General features: G+C 38.8%; 1 protein-coding gene, 1 long non-coding RNA gene and 1 pseudogene across 12 annotated transcripts in view; 1 reads left to right on the top strand and 2 right to left on the bottom strand.

Annotated features, from left to right (window-relative positions):
* The window catches only part of UBE3D (ubiquitin protein ligase E3D), a 209,398-nt gene that overhangs the window by 5,038 nt on the left and 184,133 nt on the right, over window positions 1-20,227 (top strand). For 10 of the 11 annotated variants that reach the window (XR_005367965.1, XR_005367967.1, XR_005367966.1 and 7 more), the window contains exons 2-3: window positions 6,008-6,204; window positions 9,371-9,461. Coding sequence is in view for 8 of the 11 variants with exons in the window: in XM_038554624.1 (XP_038410552.1) it covers window positions 6,008-6,204; window positions 9,371-9,461 (288 nt within the window). In the remaining 3 variants the exon portion in view is untranslated. Of the gene's footprint in view, window positions 1-6,007; window positions 6,205-9,370; window positions 9,462-20,227 lie in introns of those variants that run through there. The other variant, XM_038554628.1, reaches the window with a different exon arrangement.
* Window positions 4,717-5,235, bottom strand: LOC100686277 (annotated as a pseudogene).
* On the bottom strand, window positions 5,525-16,013 carry LOC119874207. The gene is made up of 4 exons (XR_005367969.1): window positions 15,645-16,013; window positions 11,133-11,319; window positions 9,699-10,190; window positions 5,525-6,308 (listed from the first exon to the last, which is right to left on the bottom strand). It is a non-coding gene; the product is annotated as an uncharacterized LOC119874207 (long non-coding RNA).

Below are 20,227 nucleotides of genomic sequence, written 5' to 3'. Positions count from 1 at the left end.
ATTGGAAGAGTTCCTCAGTTTTCCTTGGCCTTCATAATCTTGACACTTTTTAAGATTACAGCCTAATTATTGTGTGGAATATCTTTCCATTTGGGTTTGTCTCATGTTGCCTCAGGATTAGGTTCAGGTTGTACATCTTTGGCAAGCATATCACGGAAGTGATGCTGTGTTCTCCTATCAAGTATCACAGGATTTTGGCTTATTTCATTAAAGTATATGTTAACTTTGAGCATGTAGATAAGATGATGTCTGCTTTCTCCACCATAAAGTGTTATTTTGTTTTGTTTTTTGCTTTTTTTTTTTGGTTTTAATATTTTTATTTAGGAAAAGATTGATTCTGAAGCTATAATGGTTCAATCTAAAGCATCCCTTTTTTTTAAGATTTTATTTTTATTTATTTGAGAGAAAGAGCAGGAGAGGGAGGTGGAACAGAGAGGGAGAAGCTGACTCCCCACTGAGCAGGGAGCCTGACTCAGGGCTCAGTCCCAGGACCCTGGGATCATGACCTGAGCCAAAGGCAGATCCTTAACCGACTGAGCCATCCAGGTGCCCCAAACTATCCCTTTTTCAATAGTGGAGTCAATTTATGCAAAAATATTTTTCCTTGTCTGTAAGAAACAAATTGAACAGTATTTTAATGATAAGGAAATACGAACATACACTTTAGCCAGTTTGCACTATCATAAAAGAAAAAGGATGTTTTTCTCTTCCCCTCTCTCAACAATTCAAGAAAGAAGAATACTGCAAACTTCAAGAATCCCACTGACTATCATCAGAGTAACTACAGAACAAGGGCAGCACAGGATAAAACTATCTCTGTATTCCAGAAGGCAGAAACTGGGCACTCTGGCTTTACAAGTAAAAGCACAGGCAGGCAAAAGCTCACAGTAAATGCACAGCATAATGGGGTCCTAGGTGAAGTCGTCTGACTGGGTTACTACTTTTACAGGGAAGAAAAAATACAAATCTGAGGTGGAGTTAAAAAAACAAAAAAATTTTGTCACATGTATAGGAATCTCAGACCTCTTGTATTCCCATGCTCATGGGTAGTTTTGATATACACTGTAAAGAGCTTCAGTATTTAGGAAGAATACTGCAAGGTGACAAAATGAGAGTTCTTCATGCTTCTGATATCTCAGATTTGCTCAGTGAAATAGCCAGTTCCAACTCTTCCTACTCTTACTGATTCAGTCGGGCAAGACACTGTATAATCAATAAGTATCAATTGGAGATGCCCTTTGAGACTATGTATAAATGCTCAATGTTCCTTATCACACTTTTTTTTTTTAATTCATTCATTTACATCAGTATGGACCCAAGATCATCATCTATTCATTGGGTTACTTTTTTTGCTCAAATTTATACCAGATGTGGCCAGGGGGAGTCCCTTCAAGATGATTTTAATATGTTTCTATTATTCTTTTGTAATGTGATCTTTTTAAATATGTTCCTATTATTCTTTAGTTTTTTTCTTTGTTTGCACAGCAACATGTTCCAGTCTCATCTCATTCTTTTCCTGTTCCATCCTTGGATGTAGTTATTTTTTCAAGGAACATCATTTTGTGTATGTCCATTTGTTTTAAAGTGGAAAATCACTAGGGTGCCTGGATGGCAGATTTGATTGAGCATCCAACTCTTGATTTCGGCTCAGGTCATGATGTCAGAGTCATGAGATTGGGTCCCATGTTGGACTCAGGCTCAATGCATGGTCTGCTTGAGATTCTTTCCCTCTGCCCCTCCCCCCACTTGTAGCATACTTTCTCTCTCTCAGATAAATAAACCTTTAAAAAAAATTTTAAGAATAAAACTGGAAAATGACCTTTAGAAACCAAAATCTGAGCATAAAGTATCATTACTATTGACCTGTCACTTTTTCCAGGCCCTAGTAGACAAAACTAGAGTGTGTATGTGGCATATGCATAATGTTTGTGTATGAATGTATGCATGTGTATGTGTGTTTGTATATTATACATCTACACACATACACATATACACATCTGTAGTACTATATCTCTTTATATACGTTGAAAACCATGACTCCACACAGATATTTTCAATTCTAGTCCATTACCATAGGATCCATTCTGATTTTTTCCCTTTCCCACTTTATAACTCTGTTCTCCCACAGTGAGAATCCTGGCTTTCATTATTCTCATGACATACATTTATTTGGTCAGTTCCCATCTATGTAATTAATCTTATGCTGGCATCCTTTGATTCTTCCCCTACCTCCCCTCAGTGTTGACACCTTCCTCATTTGTTTGGATTCTGTTACGGAATGCATTTTTGTGTGTTTCCTCAAAATTTCATATGTTGAAGCCCTAATCCCCAATATGATGGTATTAGGAGATATGGAACCTTTGGGAGATAATTAGATTTAGATGAGGTCTTCAGTGTGGAGCCACCATGATGGGATTAGTGCCCTTATAGAGGAAATACCAAAGCTGCTTCTCTTTGCCACCATAATGGGATTAGTGACCTTATAAAAGGAAATACCAAAGCTGCTTCTCTTTGCCATGTGAAGTTATAAGGAGGAAGTGGCCATCTGCCAGCCAAGTAGAGGGCTTTCAACAAGGACCAAATCTCTAGGTACCTTGAACTTTTACTTCTCAGCCATCAGAACTGTAAGAAATGTATGTTAAGCCACCTAGTCTCTGGTGTTTTGTTATAGCAGCCTGAGCCGTCTAGGGCAGGCTTGGAAACCCCATACTGAGTTGCCCACCCCCCCTCCCCCACTTAGGTTTCTCTTCCTTCCTCTTGAGATCTGACATCCCTGTAGGGTGGCTGTCCTGGTGGATGCCCTCCTTCCTAACTCTTCTGGGTTTTCCACATCTCCAGGCCACTGTGGTTTTCCCACACTTGCATTGATGCCTATCTTACTCCACTCAAATTGGCTGAATTTTTCATGAAGGGGAAGAAGAGTGGTAAGCCAGAGATAGGGTGGGGTGAGGCGTAGAAATGTAGTGATGTCCCTTAAGGTACTTCTAGTGCCAGTGGCACAATCCAGTTTGAAAATCTCTGAGCAGCAAAATGGACAAATTATTTATCTTTAGAGAAATGTTCAGCAAACTATATCCCATGTGCAAATTTAACCTGTGCCTTGTTTTGGTACAACTTATGAGAATGGATTTTACATTATTTAAAGCATTATTAAAAATAAAATACATAGTATAATATGCAACAGACCATAAATGGCCTGCAAAACCAGAAATATATACCATTTGGTCCTTCTGACCTCTGCTTTAGAGGACTATTATTTCTTAAATATCAGTTCTTAAAACTATTGACTCTGAGTGCCTGGGTGGCTCAGTCCATTAAGCATCTTACTCTTAATTTCAGCTCAGGTCATGTTCTTAGGATCATGAGATCAAGCCCCATATTGAGCTTCACACTGAACATAGAGCCTGCTTAGGATTCTGTTTCTCTTTCCCTCTGCCCCTCCCCTTCCCCCACTCATGCTCTCTTGCGCGTGCACAATCTCTCTCTAAAAAAAAGAACTAGACTTTTGACTCAAGAGTTTAAGGATATATTCCTTGGAAAAGACTCAGGTTCTTGCCAATTAAGTACAAGTCCATATGGTTTGAAAAAGAACTAACCAGAAAATAGTCTTAGGATCTTCTAAAGCAAATTAAGAGGCCTAATCAAGATTGACAGCTGAACACATGGTATGATCTCTGTACTTAGATAATACTCAAGTAGATGGCCTGACTTTTGTACGTAGGTGATGTGGAGTTAATGGCCCGCCCCTGCTGTCTACACTTAAAAGGCAGAGTGCTTGGCACCTCTGTTAGAATTCTAGGCATATTCTAGCTTCATATGAGGATCATTTCTATTTTTTTTTTAATTTTTTTTTTAATTTTTATTTATTTGTGATAGTCACAGAGAGAGAGAGAGAATGAGGCAGAGACACAGGCAGAGGGAGAAGCAGGCTCCATGCACCGGGAGCCCGACGTGGGATTCGATCCTGGGTCTCCAGGATCACGCCCTGGGCCAAAGGCAGGCGCCAAACCGCTGTGCCACCCAGGGATCCCTGAGGATCATTTCTATAGGTCTATATCTGCTGTTGTACTTTTCAGCGCCTGATGGACAGGGAATGGACTGTGTTTTATTCTCGATTGCCTTTACCAAGTGATTTCTATTTGTAGTGAATTGGACTAGTCCTTTTATATCTGGTATTCATACATCACTAGATTGTTTTATTTTATTATTATTTTTTTAGATTTTATTTATTTATTCATAAGAGACAGAGAGAGAGAGAGAGAGGCAGAGACACAGGCAGAGGGAGAAGCAGTTTCCATGCAGGGAGCCCAATGTGGGACTCCATCCCGGGTCTCCAGGACCACAGCCTGGGCCGAAGGCGGTGCTAAACCACTGAGCCACTCGGGCTGCCCGATTTTTTTCAATTTTTAAAATTGAAAAAAAAATTGTTAAAATTGACAAGAAGTTTCTTTCTCCTGTATCTTTTGTTTCATGTAATCCTGGTATCCTTATCAAAATCCTGTATATCAAATGACAGTACTTTATTGTAAGTTAAATGCAGCATCGTTGTAATGCTAGTCTCAGAAGCAAGAATATTTCACTCACTCATCATTCATTGTTCAAATAACAATGCTTGACCTGTGATAGTCACTGTAGCCCTCCATGTGTTTCCATAGTACTCTATGTTTATCATTAATAAGTACAATGTTGTTGTTGTTTTTGACACCCAAATCTCTTTTAGAGGGGATAGGGCACTAGGGGTGGGCCCAGGGCCTCCCACTGCACTGCTTATTCATTGGCACTGCTTCTTGAGTCCTGTGGCTTCATGATGGCTCAGGAAGGCTGGAGAAGGGCTCTATGCACAGGGCTTTGAACCATTCATCTGGTGGAAAGGGAGTAGAGAGAGCTTCTCAGAGGCCCAGGCCCACAGTGTCCAGGGCCTGTGGCCATAACATCCAACTGGTGAAGCCACACTATCCCAGTGTCTTGCCATCATAAAGAAGCTGGTCATCCCTGTACAGCTGCTGCTCATCAGGTGGCCACTTGAGGATGCCCTCAAGGATATGCTTCAGCTTGAACATGGTGCTCTACTCCTTGGCATCTGTGAAGATGGTGGTCCTATGATTTTGGATCATGAAGAACCTGTCCCGGGGGTGCTGGGCTGCCCATTCCCTACCAGTGTGGCCTGCTGCTGCCAGCCCTATCCCTGCCAGTGCATGGTTGTTTTTTATAATACTCCCTTAATCATTCCTGTTTACTTGCCCATGCCCTACTTGGGATGAGGGGCAGAGGAGATACCTTGTTAATGGTAGTCCCAGTACCTGGCACATTACAGAATTTTAAAAAGCTGTATTGAGTGAATGAGAGAGAGAGAGAGAGAGAATGAATGTACAAACCACGCTAGGATCAAGAGATGCAAAGACAGATATGCCACTATCTTATGCTGCCTTGTGTCCTCTCACCAAAATATTTTAGAGAACAGGGGATCTCTGGGAGAACAAATGCATGATGTACAACAGGTCAGCATTGGATTGTGCTGGTTCGAAGAAACCTTGTGGGGAAACTTGTGGGAGAAAATAGGGGGCGTTAGGAAATGAGAGGTGGTCTATGTGAGCAGAATGACTCTGAGAGCAACCCCAGGTAGGTCCAGGTTGGAGTAGCTGCAGGATGCGTTAGGATAGAGAACTGGGGAAAAAATAAAATAAATAAAAAAAGGATAGAGAACTGAGGCTCAAGATCATTATTAGCAACGAGGGAAACTCACATTTAAATTACCATTAAAAAAGGCAAGAATAAAATTATGTTCTAGAACTTTCATGTTACAGTGACAGGGAAAAGTACTCTCTGACCTGATCTAAATTTAGTATAGGATGATTTCCTTTATGATTCATTCACTTTTTTTTTAGGACAGTAACTTTAGAACATTTATTGAAGAGGAACAGTTAGGTCCTTGGCCTTTTTTCTCTGTTTTATCACTTGGTTTCCATCAAGGAGAAGTAATTTTTTATGTTTTGTTTTTAATTACCAGGGAGCCTAAAGAAGGAGGTGTGTCCATGGATATTTCTATAACGCCATCCTCACTCCAGGTGAAGACCCCAGAAGGCTGCACAGAGCTCCAGCTTCCAGCAGAGGTCAGGCTTGTGCCGTCCTCCTGTGGTGGGCTGCGGTATGTCCCTGGAGATGGACTGCACCTGCGTCTGCAGGTGCGAGCAGAATCCAACGCCAGTGAGTGATCCCAGCCTCCTGTTTCGTTCCTGCATTTAGTTTTCCGCTGTAAATCAAAGATGATTTTTCTTTTGAAAAGTTGACCTTTTCCCAGGTGAAAAAGCCTGTTTAGCAGAAGCATGGAAAGAGCTGGTCAAAAGGTTCTTTGTCAACTGTGCCAGAGTTATTAGCTGTGCAGTTGAGCATGCCACTTAACCTTTCTGAAGCTTTGTTCCATGATTGGGGGGAGGGTGTGGTTAATGTGCTTTTTTTTTTCCTAATATATTTTAATTTTTAGAGCAGTTTTAGGTTCAGCAAAATTAGCTGAAGGTCCAGAGTTTTCCCATATAACCCTTGCTTTGTTTCTTTAATTTTAAAATTACATAGCTTCCTGAGTTGATAGGAAGATTAAATCAGATGGCAGTTGTGCATGACCTGGTGGATTTTAAAGCATTGCATAGAAACTCATCCATTCAACAAACTTTGCTTTACACTGTAAGCTAGGCTTTGATCTAGGTGCTAGGGATACAGAAATGAACACGCTAGGAAAGCCTCTGCCTTTAAGGAGCTTACATTCTCATGGGTGGAAACATAATGAACCAATAAGTTATTTGGATACAGAGAAAAGTGCTATGGTCAAAGTATAGCAGAGTAATGGGATAGGGAGTGACTAGGGTAAAAGGTGCTCAAGGAAGGCCCCTCTGAGGACGGATGATATCTGACCAAAGAACTGAATGATGGAAATGATCCCATCCATTTAGAGACATTTCCAGGTGAAACAGCATATATAGATTCTGAAATTGAGTTTGATGCATAATATGATTTTGATTATTGCTATGCTGTTATATTTTTAGTATTTTGTTATTGTCATATTGATTCAGTAAGATGGTAGAAATGTTTCTCAGAATAACTTATTTAATAAAATTATTGGCTCAATGCCTCTTTTCCCATGTAAGTAATAGGCTTCAGAGGATTAAAAATTATGTGAAAGGGGAAGCAGACTGTAACAGACCTACAAGATGCTCCTTGTCAAGGAAGGGTTATGATTCTTTCAGCTGCACATTGAGACTTCATTCCTGCCTCGTCTCTACTTAGGCTTTCATTTGAGCTGCTTGGAGACTCAAGGTGGAGTCAGCAGGATTGTTCTGAAGAGCCATTTAGGAGATGTGGCACATTCCCTTGAGTCTTGTGCTGCTTTTTCATTGGAGAGTGATTTTTGCCCAAGTCCTAAATTAGTGAATAGCTAGTTTTGAGTTGGAAAGATTTGTATTTAGGAACAAGGCATAGGGAACTGAAATTTCATGGAGCTTAAGTGACGTATCCACATGCTAAGAATGACTAGTATAATAACCATGGAAAGAAGAATGGGGTCACCAAGATGGGAAATACACCAGCTGTGGAAACTGGGCAAAGATAGGCACAAAAGCCACACTGGTGTATTTTTCAGGTCTGCTAGTTTTCTAGATTTGTGATTTTAGGTCCCATACTAAGGAGGTATGAAGGCCTTCTAGAGAAACAATTGATTTGTCGCCTACCCAACTTGGGTAAAGGTTGTTAATAAATAGCAAAACTTGAACTATTAAAAGAAATTTAAGTCAGCAAGCATTATTATTTCGCTGTAATTATAGGATGGTAAAAGTTGACTGCTGAATGTTGGTTTGCATATTGCTTGCATTCGATTGGTCTGCTGTGGCTTTACATTTTTAAAACATTTTACTCAAATATCTGAAAAGGAAGACTTTCATAACCCTGCTCTGCAGTGCATGAAAAGAGTATGCAAAATAGATCTCAGTACTTAATAGCTTTCCACATAATAGGTGATGAATAGATATTTGCTGAATGAATAAATACCAGATAGATGCATACTAATGTTGACTGGAGTCAAAATGTAGTGTAGAAGTGACGACATTTTTAGCACATTCAATTGTGTCTTGAGGTTTTTAAAAAGTTGACTTTGCAACTATAAATGTTCTTTCAAGGACTACAGTAAACATATTGTTTTACGCTCCCCTGAGTTTAACATAGGTCAGATCAGGCTGGACCCTTGACATGAAACTGACTACAATGAAATCTGATGGCAGCACAAGCATTAGATTCGTCCCCAGGTGGCAGTGCTCTCTCACACTGCCACCTTGTCAGGAAGTTCTGTCTTGAACCTAAGCCAGTGGATCATGCTGTGTGACCAGTAGGGGGGAGTGTTTCACTGAAAATTTGTTTATTGGTTCTGAAGAGACTGTTTTGGTTGACTTACCAGGTCTACTTATTATCTGCTCAAAATTAAAGAATACTGTTTACTTCACCTTAGTGCTACAGGGGTTGGCAGAGACCCCTAGAAATTAAAAGGATGAATTTTTAATTGCCAAGGCTTAAATTTTCTACCATCAGTTTTTAAAATCTTAACATAAATACAAAGTGACACGAACCAAGTTCAAATTGCTTGAAATGAGTATGACCTCATTACTTTTTTTTTTTTTATATATACAGACTGATATTTTTGTGTGTGGGTTTTTGTTTTGGGTTTTTTTTTGGGGGGGGGAAATGAAAGTTTCCTTTCTTCATGAATGATATAATGGAAACTAAGGGAATGCTACACTTCACATAATGTGGGAAATATGCATTTTTCCACAGCTTTAATCCAAATTGAGTTTTGCTCTTGGAAGATTGAATTCTTAGAAACCATTGCATTCCCAGGAACCTGCCCAATAAAGACCAATTTCGAGATTCTTTCTGTTTGTATGTAATTTAAATCAAATTAGACTTAAATTTAAGAGATAAGAGCAGCAATCACACTGATGAAAAACTGTACCTAAGACAGAGCAGAGGAAAGCTGAGGATGGTGAAGCCAGGCCCCTTGTAGTTAGCTTGATGTGAAAGTAATTACTATCTTTCTCCCATCCTTAACGTTGGTATTTATGGAATGAGTGAAATAACTCAGTGGTATGTAACAGGGATAATCTAGGACAATACCTAGCTCTGAAACACTTAGCAAAATATGTTGTTTTGAGAGCACGTCATAATATTTGCTTCTAGTTGAGTCATCAGATAATGCTAATTAAATGTGTACTTCTGGGTGGATTGTAAACAGTGTTTATTGATAGTAATTTATTGTGGCTGTTAAACTCTTTAAGTATGTTAATATATTTGTCCCACACCTCTAAGATTTGCTATTTCATTGATTTCTCTTTAGAACTGGTTTCAATGTTTAATCAGAGCTCACAAGCCCAAGAATGTTGCACATTTTATTGCCAGTCCTGCGGTGAAGTCATAATAAGAGACAGGTAAGGAATGTATTTTACACTGATTCATTCTGTGCCTGGCAATGGTTTTCTTTTTTTCTATTAGAATTTTTGAAGTAATTATCAGGGGAGCAATATATGGCCTTCAAATGAGAGCCAGCTTAATGTCACTTTGAACAAAATCAACCATAAAGCTCTCCAACAATTATAGAGCAGTTAGGTCTTCTAAAGGTGACAAAGGGGAACATAGCATGCTGGCTTTGAGGGAGGATGACTTACCTTGGTGAAAGCCTGTGTTGATCACCGAAGCATGTCTCTTCTGTAAAGAGACATGGACTCTGTTGCATGTTTTATCCATCATGATGGTGAATGAGGTTTTTTCCCCACATTAAGTGAATCTTCTAAATCATAGAAGCTCTTGCAACACAACTTTTTGTTTGAACTCTTTCTCTTAGTCCCTCTCTAAAATCCATTTCTTATTTCCCTACTTACTAAAACAGAGCATACAGAGCACAGATTAACCTTTTCTGGGTGATTAGGTTCATCTTATAACCCATTCTTACAGTGTGCTGTGATTACTCATTTGAGATGGGAAGGGCCCTTTGGTATATTCTTTGTATTCCCAAGGTGTCTGTCTCTTTTCTTTATTTTTTCCACCTTCTCTCTCCCTCCTACTTGTTTCCTGGGCACAAAGCCTTTCCTCTGAATTTTCAGCTTCTAATCACTCATCGGTTGGAAAGACAGATCAAAACCTCATTGTTGTTAACAATCCTTAAAGAAAGAAGTTAGATTTCTTCATTAGATGTGTTTCCTCCAAGATGGGTGCCTGAGACTTCTTTGAGGATAGATCTTTCTCCATATCTGAAACCTGCTCCTCTTTCGGTGTTCCTTATCTCAATGAATGCCAAACTTCTGCCTGTACAGAGCTACTCTCTCCCCTGGAATGTACCCCATACTCCCTGTCTCCTTCTGATTAGCTCCTTCCTAGTTTCATCTGATAGGCCATCTACAGCCAGGAGCCTTCCCTTAATTCTCGGTTGGTTTATGTGCTCCTCAAAGGTTTATTTGCCTGTCTTCCCAATTGGGCTATAGGCACCAGGTGTTGGAATAGTCTTATTGACCTGTGTCCCTTATCCCCACTCATATTTAGAGTGCAGTGTAGGGGAGCCACTAGTGGTATAGACTCAGAAGCCAGACTGTCTGGTTTGCATCCACCATTTATTAGCTGTGACTCTGGGCAAGCTACTTAACCACTCCATTCCTCAATTTCCCTGTTACAAAAATATAGATGACAATAGGAGCTACTACGTAGGGTTATTCAGAGGATCAAATGAATTTAAGTATTTATAGCAGTGCCTGGCACGTGCTGGGCATTCAGTATATGATGGCTACCACTATAATTATTATTCTTATTATTAGCCCTAGCATCGTCACCATCAGCCCCAGCATCAGGCCACAGTGCCTGATGAATAGTGTACTCAATAAATTCTTCCTGGGTTGAATTGAATAAACAGTAGGGTGTTTATTTTGGCCTTCCACCAGTCTCTCTTGCTTACTTTCTAATTCCTGGCAGTGCCCCAGGTAGATGAGATCATGGAAAGTTACCCTAGTATAAGTGGGGAGATAGTGAGTGGAACACCTCCGAATGATTATTTTGGGTAAGAGATGAGGTGACTAAATCTGCAGAAGAGAGAATGTCCCGGATCAGATTACCTAAGAGCTGAAGTTGCTGCACAGTATGCACTGTGTGACAGACCCACTGTAACCTGAAATATCCATAGGATTCCACTTTGTGTTGTAGTAAAACCTGGAAACTTCTCCTCTCAGTCTATTTTAGGCTTTGGTTGAATTCTCACATGAAGTTGCTGAAACATGCATGCCTTTACAACAATGAGGTGACCTAGAAGTCACAGGAAGAGCAAGTTAAATACAGTGTAGCACTATTTCCTGGTACTGCTCACCATAAAGGATATGCTTATCCATTACTGGCTGGTATCTGTGTTTCTTTGGAAAAGGATGATGATATAAAAAATTGTTACCTGTAACAATTCTTCCCATGCAGGAACTATATCTTCTGTTTTGTGTCCATTCTTTTTCTAATCATTGGAATTAAGAACTAGAAGGGCTTATAGGTACACCTAGAGGAACAATTTCATGCTCCCTAACCGTGACCATCTGGAGGCTGTGTGGTGTAAAGCAGGAGTGGGAGAATGGAACCTTGGGTTTGAACCGCAGCCTCACCACTTAGTAGCTAGGAAAACCTTGTCTATATCCCTTCAGCTGCTTCTTAAGTAGACATAATGAGTCATCTTAGACATGTCAAGAGACAGAATCTTGGTGATGGAGAAGGTTTAGGAGCTTACTTAGGCCTAACTCTCACTCTAAATAGGCACTCTTGTTGGACTTCTTCCTCTTCTTTGTCAAAATTCAAACCTGACCAATCACTTCCCTGCTTAAAATTTTATGATGCTTCCTATTTGTGTTTCTTCTTAAGTAGACATAACAAGGCCAATTTTCCAAACTTGTCAAAACAGTTAAAAGCTGTCATACATATAATAGTAAAAGCTTGACAAGTTCCTTTTAATTGGTTTTATAGATTCCTTCCCCTCCCCTTTGCTTAGTGGTCTTCTTAGCAAATTAGCAAATTATCTAGTTTAGTGTGTCAAGTCTTTTTGATTCAGGACGCGATTTTTTAGCTGTGCCAGGGAAATGACCCTGTTTTCCTCCCTATTCTTTCTAATAAAATAAACATGGAGTTGATTTAGCCCTTGCCTCATTTAAGCAAGGCTTACCTGAAAGCCTTTTCCTATCAGACCTGTGTGTCTGGCAAGTGTATGCCTCTTGAACAATGCAGAGAAATCCTTAGGAGGAGATTTCACTCTCAGGCAGCATGCCTCATGTTTGTTGGAAAAACAAGCATCCTCCAGTATCTGTACAAGGATTTCATGTTGACTTTTTACATTAAACTCAGCGGGTCTTCTCATTTCTCCCTCAGATATCTGTTTTATGTAGGTAGTTAGGACATCTTTTGTGCATGTTAAATAGAAAACAAAACCAAAAGAGGCTTGTGTGTTCTATAATCGAAATCAACTAATTGTAAGCATCTTTTACAGGAGGGCACTTTGAGATAGGTTGATTTATCTGTACTGGGCACTCCTCTAGTAAGAGGATGGAGCAGAGTTAAGATCTGCTTACTGGTTAGCCTTATTTTCTGGGAATAAGTGACGTTAATTTTCTAGGCCTTAGTTTCCTCATCAGTAAAAATGAGGAGGTTAGATTAGATACAACTCTAGGAGTCCTACCAGCAGAAAATTCTATGATTAATGAACCATGTAAAGTTGTACCTTGGGTTCTGTGATTCATGATGCTTTGGGTAGTGCAAGACTAATCCATGTTCCTTTTTTTAATGAAAAAAATTCTTGGCAAGCAAATTAAACAGTCCTCTGCACCTTATTTCTATAATCTATTAAGACTCATTAATGGGGGGTTCCCTGGGTGGCTCAGCAGTTTAGCGCCTGCCTTTGGCCCAGGGCATGATCCTGGAGACCCGGGATCAAGTCCCACATCGGGCTCCTTGCGTGGAGCCTGCTTCTCTTTCTGCCTGTGTCTCTGCCTCTCTCTCTCTCTCTCTCTCTCTCTCATGAATAAATAAATAAAACCTCAAAAAAAAAAAAGACTCATTAATGGCTTTTAATACCTATTAGAATCAAGGTGCATGAAATCTGCTAGTTATAGCAGTCTTTTTTTCTTAATTTAGGAACATGATCTTAGCCATTTGTTTTGGATATCTGAAAATAAATAATACTTTATTTCCTTACCATAAAATTCTCTAGTTTACACTTTTACCAGTTCAGAGTATTTGTATGAAAATTGTCTGAACAGGGGCACATGGGCACCAGTTCAGTCCATTAAGTATCTAACTCAGGTCATGATCTTCGTGTCATCAGATTGAGCCCCATATTGGGCTCCACACTCAGCTGGGAGCCTGTTTGAGATTCTCTCTCCCTCTCCCTCTGCCCCCTCATCCCCTCTTCCTCTCTTAAAAAAAATTGTCTGAACATACATAGTTTTTCATCATGCTCCTGTTGAGACTAATAAGCCCTAATATCAAGTAACAATAATGACAAAATTTACTTTATTGAAACAGCTAAATGATCATCAGGTTTGGAATTTGTTGCATCTCCTAGAAATAAATTCATGCCTGACTTGAGTTATATTAGTTGGCCAAACAGACTCAAACATAAAAGATTTTGATTCTCAGTCCCACTTGAGAGGTCTCCCAAGGTCTCTAGACAGGCCCTCCTCATTCCACCTGCAGCAGCAGAGCTGAGTGTCAGCTCAGCAGTTAGGGAGACCTTAGAAACTCTAGAAGGAAACAAGTAGAATAGACTTTATGGAAACATAAGAGATGTCAGAGTATCCAACCAGTTGGTCTACTTGACAGACCATCTATAATTGTAGTCTGAAAATAACTACTATGAATGCAGTCGCTTGTCTATGAAAAAGAACAGAGGTGAAAAAAGAGTACAGGCATAAATTGGATTGTTGGTAACATTGTATAAACTTTTGGGGAAAAAAAATGAAGATACCTTTATGGGTCTAATTTTACTAAGTACATAATGGTAATGAAATATAAAGCTTGGTTTGTAGGATTTGTCATCTACCAGTTGGATATCATCAGCTCAATTTATCTAGATTTTAGTAGCCATAATTTGAGCTTTAAATACTTGATGTTATTCTAAGATTCTTAATGTCCATTTGTTTATAATCCAACCTGTAAAAGTTCTATGTTATTACCATTATTATTGTCAATGATTAATGGTTGATTTTAAAGTTAAGGGGCATTTCATTTTCTTTTCTACGTGTTTAAGTTTTGAATAAGCATCATCAGTCAATAGCATTGATTAACATTGTGTATTTTGTTTGTCCCTAAGGCTTGTGGTTAAGATGCATTAAAAATAACTAACAAATTTTAATTAATTATAAATGTGTTACTGTTCATGTTATTTTAAGATGAGAGAAAATTCAAGAAATCATTTCACTCTTTTTCTGAGCTTTGACAGGTTTTTACCTAAAAACTGCCTTGGAAAAAAAATGATATCTATTTTATTTTGAAAGTTCTCTGGGGAAGTAGATCATATCAAAGTTTCAGGTTTTCAACAGATACACTTTCAGTAGAGCTGTGATTATAATACATCTTTTGTTCTAAGAGGTTTTATGTTTTTCAAAATACCAGAAAAAAATTATTTCTGTAGTAAAAACACTTTTATCTTTGCAATGACTTGTGAATTGAGCACTTTTCTTGCTCCTGATGTCTTATGTAGATAGTTATGGGATATATTTTAGCTTTTATTCACTGTGATATGGGGTCAAGTTAAGTTTGAAATAGCACATTTTGTGCTAATATGTATCAAGTCTCCCAGATTTCTTTAAATTTTGGTGCAGTTTCATTTCTGTGATCAAGTGTGAGATTTTGATATTAGTATCTTTTGCGATGTATTGAGGATCTGTTTGCAAAATGTCAAGAGATAGAGAAGATTTAGGAGCCTCTTTAGGTCTGCCTCCCACTTGAAACAGGTACTCTTTTGCTTCTTCATAAAAATTCAAATCTGACCTATCATTTCCCTCCTTAGAATTTTGTAATGCTTCCCACATCTGTAGAAACAAGTCCTTAGCTCTTAGGTTGGCATGTAACACCCCACACAGTTTGCACCCCTTCCCAGTCTCCTTTTCTGATATTCTGCATTGTCAGGGGAGGGAATATATTCCGAGGGAAAGAATTCAGTTTTGGAGCCTGGAAGACCTGGGTTAAGATCCTGCCTTTATTCCTCACCACTGGTTCTGTGAATTTATTACAGATTATTGAACATTTCTGAGCCTATCTTTTCTCCTCTGTAGCAGGGGAATAGAAATTCTTACCTCACAAAGTTGTAGTAAGTATTAAATGGAATAAGGTGTATGTCAGTGCCCACCAGAGATCTTGTGAAATTCAATTAAATATGCAAACTCATGGGGCACCTGAGTGGTTTAGTCAGTTAAGCAGTCAAGTGTCTACCTTCGGCTCTGGTCATGATCCCAGGGTCAGGCTCCCTGCTCAGCAGGGAATCTGCTTCTTCCTCTACCTCTGCCCACCCCACACCTCTCCACCCGGCTCATGCTCGCGCGCGCTCTCTCTCTCTCTCAAATAAATAAATAAATAAGAACTTTAAAAAAATGCAGACTCACAATCCTACCACAAGCCACAATTCTTGCCAGCTTGCCAGCAGGGCAGCATCAGAAGAAGTTTCTCTCAGCAGGAATCCTGCAACAGTTGAAGCAAGTGACTCTTGTCTTTCCATGTGACACAGTTCCAGGTGCAAAGCTTGAGATCCACAATCAAGGAGGTGCAGGAGCTACTCTGAGAAGAAGCCTCATGTCCTAAGCAGCCAGCATCTTCTGTAGCAATTCCTTGGCATAGTTTCTAGGGTTCCTTGCAAAGGACTACATTCAGGCAAGTCCAAAGCATGGCACCCTCATCAGATATTTGTAGCTCACTCATACTTCTTGTCAGTCTAGATGCAATTTGCCAGTCAGGGGTCATTTTTACCATAAGCAACGTTGCCTAGCAATATAATTCATGCTTACCATCTACCTGGTTTCCAGGGTAACGGAGCTTGGTGGTTAAACCAAAGGTTAGATTCTTAAGCAGCAAGGGAAAAGGTTTGTTAACCCTTTTATCCCAGTCTGCGACAGAGCCAAGCAGGGGCCTCATGTGTATCAAAATGTGATTGTTCATTCCTTTAACAAGTATTTAAGAACTTATACTGTGAGTCACGCGCTATGCCAGACACTAGGAATATAGTTAAAAGTTAAACAGATATGGTGCTTACCTTTATATTGTTAACTCCATTCATGATACCCTTAATTCTTTTTTATAGTTTTAAGAACTCTTACCTGGGGCACCTGGATGACTCAGGGGTTGAGCGTCTGCTTTTGGCTCAGGTTGTAATCCCTGGGTCCTGGAATCAAGTGCTGCATCAGTCTCCCTGAGGGGAGCCTGCTTCTCCTTCTGCATGTGTCTCTGTTTCTCTCATGAATAAATAATAAAATCTTAAAAAAAAAAAAAAAAAGGAACTATTCATCCTTCAGAGATCAGCTCAAATATCACTTCTCTGAAATTCATATACTTTCTACTCCCCTCATACTTTGTATTTATTGCCCTGAATTTGTGGGTTGGTTTTGTGAATCAATGAATCCCCTAAAGTAATATGCAGATTTTATGTGCTTGTGGGAATGTATGTTTGAAGAAAGGATGAAAGCTTTCATTAAATTTTCAGAAGGGTCTAAGCTGTCCCCTCTCCCAACCTCCTATGAATTTAGAACCATTACTTTGTTAGGAGTATTTATTACATTTATTTTATGAAGTTTTATTGTTTATAAGTGTCCTACTAGACCCTGAGTACCTTGAGAGAAGGAACTATGTGTATTAATATTTTGTGTCAACAGAATGCCTGGTTCATAGAAGACTTTTAGAAAATGAATGTTGAAAGAGTCACTTAATATCCTAAACAGATTCAGCAGTTGGAGTGATGCTGCTAGAGGGCATTTCCTAATCTGAAAGGGAAAGTTCTTCCTTATGTTAAACTAAAATGAGCCTTTCTTCTTCCTAGCTTTGTCCTCTGGATTTATAAATTACATGTCTTCTTTCTTCCATATTGTAATTGCCTTTTTTTTTACAAGATTGGCACATTTTAATATATTTTAATATATTAATTTTATAATGATATAAGAATAGTAAGAAAGATCTAGAAGAATGACCATTAAATAGTAATAGAGTGAATCACATTATATTTACAAATCCCCCTCTCCTGTCCCTGATCAAACCCTGATCAAATAGCCAAATGATCCATGAGTCCACTTGCTAGTAGGGTTCCAGGTAGAATGTTTGAGGGTTCTGTGGGGATTGTTGTTGCTGGTGGATCCAGAATTACTGGGCAGAGTTCTGTGGTGGATCAGTGCAGTAGAGCATCTGTCAGCTTTTGTGGATTTTGGCCTTGGGCTGGTACTTGAGAAGCTGCTAAGATGGTAATGGAGCTGCTGCCCAAAGACCTGCTTCCACAGTTCTCTCACCAGAGACTCTAGTAGGAGAAGGTGCTATGTTTACCTGTCATTTTCTTATTGGTGTTTTTTTTTTAAGTTTTTATCTAGTTAGCATACAGAGTAATATTAGTTTCAGATATACAATTTAGTGGTTTAGCACTTCTATACAACACTCGGTGCTCATCACAAGTATACTCCTTAATCCCCATCCCCTATTTAACCCATTCCTCTACCCACCACCCTTCTGGTAACCATCAGTTTGTTTTTGTAGTTAAGAGTCTTTTTATGAGACTCATTGTTGAGGAGATCAAAGAAAAAAGATTAACATGGAGGAAATCGTTAAAAAATGATACATTTGCATCTTAAATATTTTAATTTAAAGCATACAAATGTCCATTAATTTACGAATATTTTATCATGTATATACACACACACACACACACACACATTTTTTAAGGATTTTATTTACTTATTCATGAGAGACACACACAGAGAGAGAGAGAGGCAGAGAGACAGGTAGAGGAAGAAGCGGCTCCTTGCAAGGAGCTGGACATGGGACTCGATCCTGGGACTCCAGGATCACACCCTGGGCTGAAGGCGGTGCTAAACCGCTGAGCCACCCAGGGATCCTGGAACTGATACATTTTTTAAAGATTTTATTTATTTATTCATGATAGACACAGAGAGAGAGGCAGAGACATAGGCAGAGAGAGAAGCAGGGAGCCCACCGTGGAACTTGATCAGACACTCAACCGCTGAGCCACCCAGGCGTCCCATGGAACCGATACCTCTTTGTTAAATTTGGCTATACTGTTGTGTAGCTTTTTTTACTAGTAGGTATTCCATCCAAAATTCATCATCTACAATTTCTAGTTTGTGTTTTCTTAAATGGAAGGAGAAATTAGACATCTGAAAGCAATGGAACTGTAGAATTTTTCTAGATTTTTATTCTTCTTCCTTTTTTCTAGTGTTCTATATATAGTTGTATCTCCTACAGCTTATCAGTTATTATTTTTTTTTGGCATCTGGCTTTCATTTAAAGTCTTTAGTTTTCAGAGGAATAGCAATTCATATTTCCTTAGTTTACATGCTTTTTAAATTATGTAACTAAAATAATGTATAAGTGGCATAATCAGGTCTGTGATCAAATATAGTTGACTCTAGTGAGCATATGTTTTTGCTGAGAGGAATGTAGGTACTCAGGCTGCTCTAAGCAATCACACTGCTCATGGGCATTAAGAAGACCATGAACGTGGTTCTATTCTGTTTTTCTCAGGATTAATTATTTTGAAGCTTCTTATCATCCTGCCCATATTTCTTCTCCTCTTAGACTACATATCTCCCTCATTTAGAATATAGGTAAAATCATGTTTAGCTTTTCTTCTGATAAAATTTTAAGTATTTGTTGTCCAGAAAAATATGAAACCATTAAAAAAAAAAACTAGTAGCAAGTATAAGGGCCTACTTAATTTTAAGGCCATTTTAAGCATAAAAAATAATAGTAGAGTGGAGCTCAATTTCTCTCCCCTCCAGCGTGGTCTGGGCTTAGTGACTCACTTCAAGGAATTGAGTATGCAAAGGGAAGACTATAGCTTATTAGTGGAGAAACCTAGTAGATACCATGCTGGCCAGTTGTTCAAGTTTAACAGTACCAGTGATAAGTCATATTGATTCAGTGAGTGTACCCTCTGATAGGATGTGCTGAGAAGGCCACTTCACTTCTGTGGGGTTTTTTTTTGTTTGTTAGTTTGTTTCCCAAACCCGTAACCCCAGTCTAATCTTGAGGAAACATCAGACAAACTTAAATTGAGGGATATTCTGTAAAACACCAGACCAGTGCTCTTCAAAAATTTCAACGTACTAAAAAATAAGGACAGACTAAGAAAATGTAACGGACTACATTAAGGAGACTTGGGAAACATGATGACTAACTGCAGTGTGTTATCATGAATTGGATCCTAGATCAAAGGAAAAAAGGACATTAGTGGAAAAACTAGGGAAATCCAGATAAAGTCTGTAGTTTTGACAAATCTCCCATGGTTATATAAAATGTTAACCTTAGAGAAAGCTGGGTGGAGCGTGTATAAGGACTCTCTGTACTGTTTTTGTAACTTTTCTGTAAATTTACAATTATTCCGAAATAAAAAGTTTATTTAAAAATAGTTAATGGGAGAAATCACTGAAGAGAGAGTTAGGTGATTTGGAATTTAAGACAAACCAAATTAAAAGTCAATAACAAAACTATTTGTCACAGATGATGGATAAAAGGCTAATATTCTTAGATAGAATATACTTTTAAAAATTACTAACAGCATACTAATAGCTCATTGGAAAATAGTCCATCGATCACAACTCACAGAAGAAACTCGCTGGTCAATAAATATGAAAGCCAGTTCAATCTCACTAGTAATTAGAGTTGCCAATTAAAGTGGTATGGAGACCATTTTCACCCATTACATGGAAAAGTGATAGTATTCAATTCAGAAGCAGGCACATGGAGGAATTACAGATTGATATAGCCTTTCTGAAAAGCACTTTGTCAATATGTGTGGGGTTTTAAAATATGGATATCTTTTGTGATTGTGATCTCACAGTTGCAAGATTTTTTTTCCCAAGGAAATAATCAGATATGTATAGAAATGTTTTAATAGGAATGTTCATGACAGGGTTGTTGATACTGGAAAACTCAAAACCTGAGGACCTACCAGAAAGGGAATGATCTCAAAGTT

Source organism: Canis lupus, chromosome 12 (assembly GCF_011100685.1).
Source record: "Canis lupus familiaris isolate Mischka breed German Shepherd chromosome 12, alternate assembly UU_Cfam_GSD_1.0, whole genome shotgun sequence".
Taxonomy (NCBI): domain Eukaryota; kingdom Metazoa; phylum Chordata; class Mammalia; order Carnivora; family Canidae; genus Canis; species Canis lupus.
Note: the sequence above shows the minus strand (reverse complement) of the source record. Positions and strands in the feature narration are given on the sequence as shown.